At 49.3% G+C, this 8633-nt stretch overlaps 1 protein-coding gene across 2 annotated transcripts in view; it reads left to right on the top strand.

Moving 5' to 3' along the window:
• The first annotated feature begins 7721 nt into the window (after positions 1–7721).
• The window catches only part of KIF5C (kinesin family member 5C), a 56963-nt gene continuing 56051 nt past the window's right edge, over positions 7722–8633 (top strand). For both annotated transcript variants that reach the window (XM_018566781.1, XM_018566782.1), the window contains exon 1: positions 7722–8071. In XM_018566781.1, the coding sequence (XP_018422283.1) occupies positions 7946–8071 (126 nt within the window). In that variant the 5' untranslated portion in view covers positions 7722–7945. The remainder of the gene's footprint in view (positions 8072–8633) is intronic.

Here is an 8633-nt window from a genome sequence, read left to right as displayed (position 1 = left end):
GGGGGGGGGCGACAGAGCTGTGTGTGTGCGCGTTGGGGGGACACACACAGCATCTCAGAGCTCTTGGTTACCTGTGTTGCTCCGACTGACTTCCCGCCCGGCTCACTGATATCATTGGTTGCCAGTTAGCTGGGCAGGACCAGACAGAGAACCGCTGAAAGCGCTGCCTGGAAGGGACCTGCCTGGAAAGACCTGGAAGGGGAGACTTCTTTCGTGTTGCAAAAATTCAGAATGAGATAAAAGTCTTCAATTAACAGTCTGTCTCCTTTGCAGATCATGATTAGGAATGAAGGTGATAAGCGAGCTGTCAAAGTCTGTATCTCAGATTCTACTGCACACAGAAGCATGGGATAAAAAGCAACATACACTGGGAGTTAGGGGACTGAGCTAGGGAAAAAAAATAATACAATGTAATGGCTGGCTAATGATTCAAAGAATTCAGTTCTTTATGACCCGCTGACATATAATAGTTTGACCCTCTAGTTTGCACATCAGCAGTTCAGAGTTCACTGGCTGCATGTTTGCTTAGGGCCAGAGACTCAAGAAGTACGAAGGCCAGTCAGCCAAATAACTAGAATTTTTCAGAAAGAGATCAGCAATTGCAATCCCTTTTATTTCTCTCACTACGGGGATAAGGCTAAGCACGTGTCTGGCCACTAGAGGGAGCAGCAAGCTAATGGTAGGTTTGTGTGATCCATGTTAAAGTACAATGTATGGCCAAATGCACAAGGACACCCCTCCAAATGATTGAGTTCAGGTGTTTCCAGGGGACAGTGCTGTTGATGGTGCAGTGTACAAAGACATTTTAGATGACCGTGTGCTTCCAACTTTCTGGCAACAGTGTGGGGAAGACCTTTCTGTTCCAACCTACATAACAACCCCTGGGCACAAAGCCAGCTCCTTAAAGACATGGATTGATGGATATGGTGTCGATGAGGAACTTGAGTGGCCTGACCACAGAGCCCTGACCTCAGCTCTACTGTACACCTTTGGGATGAATTGGAATGCCGATTGTGAGCTAGGTCTTCTCGTCCACCACACAGCCTCACAAATACTCTTTTAGGTTAATGGGCACACATGGCCATAGATACACACCAAATTCTCGGGAAAAGTCTTCTTAGAAGAATGGAGGCTGTCAGAGATGCAAAGGAAGGGGGTAACGTAATTTTTTCACACAATGCTTGACAATGACAAATGTATAATGTTTTAAAAGACGCCCTGCAGTGGTTGGCTGCAGCACACTGAAGGCCATTGCCTTCTCTCCTCTCCGTGCTTTCACTGAGTATCACAAGGCTTCCCAGCTACCTGCAAAATCAGAGCAGCATTGCTAAATTGTAGTGTTGAAAGTCTTCCAAGGGAATGTAGGGTGGACTTTATTATGGTTAATATGAAATACTGCATATTAATATCATGCAGCCCCCTGTCTGGCCAGCAGATGGAGCTCTGGTCTCCTCTTCAGATCTCAATGACTTATCAAAGCAATAATTCCTACTATATGAGATCTCAGTAGGATCAGCACAGGGAGCTGCAAAGCAAGATTGTCTATATACATATTAAAAAACAGACGTAAAACAATAGTTTTAAAATCTTACAAGCTTTAAAAAAACAGCTAGACTAATACTGACCCAAATAGTTTCCCTTTAAGGGCCAGTCTGTTTCTCTTTGTTGGGGGGAGGGTTTAATGGCTTGTTTTAAAGACCAGTCACTGCTGCCCTCTCTCATTGTGCAGAGTGACTGGTCTTGTCTCCACCCCCCTAGTTCTCTGCAGTTGGTGGGGCTTGCTTGGTCCCTCCCACAGCTCTGCTCTTTGCATAGGCTATGTACAGCGCAGTTATGACGTCGGTATTACTTATTGCTGGTAGGAAGCGGGTTTGCAAAGCCCTCTAGACCAAAACATGCCCTACTGCAAAGGGTTCATTTTTACATTTCATGGAGTTTTTCTTTAAAGGAGAACTATGAGATGAGTGATTTCCACTCACCTCATAGTTCTAGCCGACCTGTGACAATGAGACTGTCACAGGTCGGCTCAGTAGATCGGGAGGTGAGCAAACACATACCGGGTTCGCTCACCTCTCGATCCTGTCACGGCTCTCTGCCGTGACAGGGGGAGGGGCTGGATTCCCCTCTCCCCGCTCCGATCCTCCAGCGCTGACTGGCGGAACAGACGGGGAGGGGGTGGGTACAGCTGGCTCTGCCTCTAGATAGGCAGAGCCAGCTGTCACTCACGCAGCTGGGCGGATCCCGTCATCTACGTTGGGATCCGGGATCCGCTCCGGCTGCGGCGTCTTAGTATACAGCTCGCGGTATTCATAGCTTAGGGTAACGGGAGGACGCTAGTTTGTGTCCTCCCGTTACCCTAAGGAGAACTATTGGGAAAAACACTGACTTTGAACATAACTCCTTTCTTTACCCCTGTAATGATTGCCCTCATTTAGATTTGTATCATCTCCCCAAAAGTGTAATCCTTAATAAAGTGTAAGCTCTTCCTTCAATATGAGTGATCATTGGCCTGGGCTGCGTTGTGGTTCTAGCAGAGAACTCACCATGTGATATTCTTGACAAATGTCCTCTATACACAGTGAAGGAAGAGAAGATGGCTCAGCAGCTCTTGTCTATGGTTCTATAACAGAGATAGCCGCATCTTCTTCTCCCCATCATTATCATTGTCCTAGGGAGGTATCATCATCCTCGCCACAATGATATCACTCTATAATTCAATGAGTCCTAATCTCTGTGTAATGATTTCCGGAGCTCTGTGTCCTGTGCCATATGGCCGCTGTCCTCGCTAATGTATGTTACGGCTGCAGTTATGGAGCAGGCCGCGTCACACTATCTCTCTCTCTTTGCTTTCATAGTTCACACCTGCTATCGTTCATTTAACATTTTCATGGATCACTGAAAGACTGATCAGATCGGGGTTAAGCAACCTCAGCACCAGAGGTTGCTTAACCCCGAGGCTGGATGTCACCCGGAGCGGAGACCGGGTGACACCCCGCAGTGAGGTCATCGGGCACGCGCGGTCATCTAATTGACGCCTGCCAGCGGCCATCTTGGCAGAGAGAGGAGCGGACACTTAATCGGCAGGATAAGGTATGCCGCTGGGTCCCCTCCTCTCTCCTGACACTGTCGGGCTCTCGGTCCATGACCGAGTGCCCGACTTTTTAGAGGGGGTGACACCAAAATGACTGTCAGTCATTTTGGTGCCACCCCTCCAATGGTGTCACCGGGTGTGGGCCGCACCCCCCTTGTAACACCACTGCTCAGCACTTCAGCTGTTGTAAAACTACAAGTCCCATGAAGCATTGCAAAACTCTGAGAGCCGCAGGCATGACTCCCAGTAGCAGAAGCATGATGGGATTTGTTACTTAAAGGAGAACTATGAGGTGAGTGCTTTTCACTCACCTCATAGTTCTAGCCGACCTGAGACAATGAGACTGTCACAGGTCGGCTCAGTAGATCCGGAGGTGAGCGAACACATACCGGCGTTCGCTCACCTCCCGATCCTGTCACAGCTCTCTGCCGTCACAGGCGAGGGGCTGGATTTCCCCCTCCCCACTCCGATCCGCCAGCGCTGACTGGCGGAACGGACGGGGGAGGGGGCGGGTACAGCTGGCTCTGCCTCTAGATAGGCAGAGCCAGCTGTCAGTAACGCAGCTGGGCGGATCCCGGCACAATTGTCGGGATCCGCTTCAGCTGCGGCGTCTCAGTATACCGCAAGCAGCAGCTTGCGGTATACTGAGCTTAGGGTGACGGGAGGACGCTAGTTTGTGTCCTCCCGTTACCCTAAGGAGAACTATGAGGAAAATACTTAACCCCATAGTTCTCCTTTAACCGCAGGTGGAGTGCCAACGTTGCCTACCCCTAGATTAGATTATATGACGAGAGAACAACAGTGAAATGTGTTATTTTCTCTAAGGGTTTGCGAAGGCAAACAAATACACTTTGAAGGGAGATGTGATTTATCCGGAGAGTACCAACAATGAGCTGGAATAAGCTGCTATAGGTCCCTGTTTATTATGCAGCCTGTTCATTCTAAAATTGAGGCAAGTGGAACAGAATCTTGGGTTCCTTGTCTGGTGCCGGATTAGAGAGATCGGGAAAAGCAGGTCCCGCTAACTAGAAATTGACCTTGAAAGGAACAGTAGCACAAAATAGTGGATAAGAAAGAATTAGGGAACTACACTGCCTGGCCAAAAAACAAGTCACACGCTCTAATATTTCGTTGGACCGCCTCTAGCTTTGATTGCGGCACATATTCACCGTGGCATCCTTTCCATAAGCTTATGGAATGTCACAACATTTATTTCCATCCAGAGTTGCTTTCATTTTTCACCAAGATATTGTAGTGATGATGGGAGAGTCGGAGCACTGCGTAAAGTCTTCTCCAGCATATCCCAAAGATTCTCAATGGGGTGAAGGTCTGAACTCAGTGGTGACTAATCCATGTGTGCCAATGATGTCTCATGCTCCCTGAACCACTCTTTCACAATCTGAGCCCGGTGAATCCTGGCATTCTCATCTTGGAATATGCCCAATGTGCCATCAGGGGAGAAACAAATCCATTGATGGAAAAACCTGATCATTCAGTAAATTCAGAGAGACAGCTGACCTGATTTTTTGGGCACATAACATTGCTGAACCTAGACCTGGCCAACTGAAGCAACCCCCATAGTTCTTACCTATTTGATTAGCTAAGGGCTATTTCACACCAGACACAGTACGTTCCGGTCAGATTCTGGCCAGAACGCACTGGATCCCATTGCGGCTGGCTCACTTTGTTGAGGGGCGGGAGGGGGCGTGGCGGTGCATTGAAGTGAATGCCACCGCAGCCACACCCTCCAGCCGCAATGAGATCGGCCGCACGTGAACGCAAGGCACATCAATGCCTGCGGTCCAGTCCGGTCAGAAAAAATAATTCTTGCAGCATCTATTCTGACCGGACCGTAGGCATTGATGTGCCTTGCGTTCCCGTGTGGCCGATTGCATTGCGGCCGGAGGGTGTGGCCACGGTGCCTTTGAGTTTAATGGAGCGCCACGCCCTCTCCCGCCCCCACAACAAAGTGAGGCGGCCGCAATGCGATCCAGTGCCATCCGGTCAGAATGGGAACAGAACGCACTGTGTCTGGTGTGAACTAGCCCTCAATCCAAGTGGTGACTTTTTTTGGCCAGGCAGTGTATTTATAAAGGATTCATGTGAAGTCCTCCAAGTGAATCCTTTAGGGGTATTCACCATTCACAGCATTCACCTGACACACCACAGTCACATTCACTCAATTTATAATAAGATGAATGTGTGCCGTGCGAATGTAGCAGTCGGTGAACAGCCAGCGAATGCCACAAGTACTGTAAACTGTCCAAACAGCAAATGTCTTGGCTGGAGCTCTCCGCTGTGCTGAATCTGTGTTCACACAATGTATTCATAAGAGGGGTAACTGGCTTTTTTTTGTACAGTAGAAAACAAACAACAAAGGAGAAAGCAGAACAAAACAATATAATAATATAGAAAATAAACGGGTGTTGAGGGCAGCTAGGAAAAGACTTCTAAGTCTAAGTAGTGGTTAGTTAGCAGACATAGAAGGAGGGATGGGTCAGATCCAGGGGTGTAACTAGAAATCACAGGGCCCCAAGGCAAAATTTTGTATGGGGCCCCATGATTGCTAGTTATGCCACTTGCAGGGCCCACTTGATATACCAAACAGCCCACCTGAGAGTGACCCTGCAGAGCCCACCATAGACTCTCTATAGTGGGCTCTGTAGGGTCTCAGATGGGCTGCACACCTCTTACCTGTCAGCGCTGTCCGCCTCTGTGGTCGCCGGGGCCGTGCCTCCTCTTCCGTCCCCGGGCCCCGCCTCCTCTTACATCACTGGCCCCACCTGCTCTTAGGTAGCTGGCCTGTGATGTAAGAGGAGGCGGGGTTGCTCTTAGGTTGGCCCCGCCTCCTCCTTCACTGCGAACGCTGGCCTCTTCTGCCGTAGCTGCTGGCTGTCACTGACACAGCTCCGCAGCGGCTGTTAGGGGAAACGCCGCTGCTGAGCTGTGTCAGTGACAGCCAGCACCCTTACATGCCATAGCGACCCAGGTGGGCCACATGGCATCAGAGGGATGCCCTGGCCGGGCCCCCCTGTGCCCGCGCTCCATAGCGGCCGCCAGGGTCGCTATGGCGATTGTTACGCCACTGGTCAGATCATTATATAAGAATGGAAGATCTCCGCTTGTAGGAATGCACCGATACCGGTTTTTCGTTATCAACTACCGATAGTTTTTTTTCCCGTACTCCCCAATACCGATACCGGAAATCCCATTAAGGAAGCCGGGCGGCGTGTAATGACTCGCCAACCGGCTGCATGTACTGTACGTGTGTTTGTGTTGCTCCATGGCGCACCCCCAGATTGGAGACCAAGCTGTCACTTCATGCTCTTGTACTAGGAGGAGCGGCTCTCGGTCACATGATCTCTGACATAGCATGCGATTGGCTATCACAGTGATCACTAGCTGTAGAACCCTCTCAATTGCTTTCTCCTCCGTGGGGAGAAGAGGATACCCTGTATGAGAAGAGGAGACATTGTATCTTTTCCTCCTCACTCCAGGAAAGGAATGTAAACAAACAAAAAAAGTATATCAATAATGAATAAGGATGAAATTGTTACTTCTAGGTCAGTGTCAGTGTAGGGATCAGTGATGGCTTTGGTGTGTTTTAGGCTATAGGTCAGTGTCAGTGTAGGGATCAGTGATGGCTTTGGTGTGTTTTAGTCTATGGGTCAGTGTCAGTGTAGGGATCAGTGTTTTAGGCTTTTTTTAATGTGATGTCAGCTTCAATGTCAGTGTGTTTTAGGTACAATGAATAAATATCACACACATAGAGTCCTCCTCACTTCCTGGCTGGAGGACATCCATCATCATCTAGCTTTTTCCTCCCCAGCCTGACTGTCCTGGCCCGCCCCCTTTCATTCATTAAATGTCAGTTCTTTCACGGACGCTCAGCATCACATGTGGGCAGTAGCCTGAGGTGGCATCATTGGGGGTGTGGCGACAGGTGCGGGGGTCTGGGGTGGCAGCACGGGTGACTAACAGCACCCCACCTTCCCCACCACAGCTTTGCCATCCACCCACTGCCTCTCGCTCTGCCACCTTCTCCTGGTGAAAAAAGAAGAGATGGCCCTGCAGGTGGGCGTTACCTCGGGCAGTCTGTATGCAAATACACTCTGCCGAGGACCACCCACTCCTCCAGACTGACATCCACCCATAAAGGCTTTTTGATATTTGCAACTAATTTTAGGAACCTGTCCACTTGCTTGCATCAGGGTTGTGGGCTGTTGAGAAAAGAACTGAGGCAGGGTGCTCTGAGGTTTTCAGAAAGCTATGTACAGCACCCTGCCAGCCCCTCCCACCAGCCATGATCAGCCTGCATTGCCTAGAGAAGCACCGATAACCATGTATGCCATCACTGGCTCTATAATAATGTCATGAAAACAGAAAGATTTTATTTAAACATGTCATTAGCTTGCTGATGAGCTGGTACAGGGGAACCAGAGGAGGATGACTATAAGCTGATTCATTTTGAATCATTATTATGCCTCTAGTGACACTATGGGGGGGATGCACAGCCTATTCATCTTGTATTTGTAGAAAGGATCCTGCACCTGTCAGTCCAGCTGGCAGACTACAAGTCCCAGCATTCCCTGCGGCAGGCAGGGAGGGTGCTCAGGGAGGGGCCCGGTGATGCAGTGAAGTCACAAAGCTCGCTGTGCTGGCACGGAGAAGGTGGATGGTGGTGCTGATGCAGGATGGCCGGGCTCATCTCCAGGAGGGACGCCCAATGACTGCACCCATGCAGCGCCCAGGCTGGAGGCTGTGATCAGGGTGGAGGCTGACTGCTCGGGGACACCTCATCTCTATTATCTTCATCCCTATTGATGTGCTGAGCTGTGACCCCCCAGAATAAAGATGGCAGACCCCGCTGAATGCAGCATCAAGGTGATGTGCCGCTTCCGGCCTCTGAACAGCTCAGAGATCCACCGAGGAGACAAGTTCATCCCTGCCTTCAAGGGGGACGACACCATCGTCATCGGGGTGAGTGATCCCCCCAATATAAAGGGGGTGCCCGGGCCGTATAGGGGATGGAGGTGATCTATGGGTGTCATCAGCCTGGAAGGGGCCATGTATCAGTGTACTAATCACAGATCAATATATATCAGAATACGGATCTATAGGTCTGTGTCCATTGTGTATATTCTGTATGATCACATTGTGTCTGTGCAAGGGCTGTGTCCTCCTCTGCAGCCAATCTTATGTATGTGTGTGTATATATGTGTATACATGGCTAGCTATGGTCATGCTGCACCTGTCATTGTATAAGTGGTGTGTGTGTGTGTGTGTGTGTGTGTGTGTGTGTGTGTGTGCGCGCGTGCGCATGGTATAGGAGAGTATAGAACATGCGTACACCTATGTATTCTATAGATCCTCCCCTGTATTCATCATGTCCTTATTACTGTAATATATTTACAGATGGTCAGAAAAGATATTATTAATATATAGAGGTTAAAGAACATGGGTGGATGTATGCTTTATATCTCCTTCTATGAAAAAAATATATGCACATACACCTGCGCTATATATATATATATATATATAA

The sequence above is a fragment of the Nanorana parkeri genome, unplaced genomic scaffold (assembly GCF_000935625.1).
Source record: "Nanorana parkeri isolate BGI_ZX_2015 unplaced genomic scaffold, ASM93562v1 scaffold974, whole genome shotgun sequence".
Classification (NCBI taxonomy): Eukaryota; Metazoa; Chordata; class Amphibia; order Anura; family Dicroglossidae; genus Nanorana; species Nanorana parkeri.
Note: the sequence above shows the minus strand (reverse complement) of the source record. Positions and strands in the feature narration are given on the sequence as shown.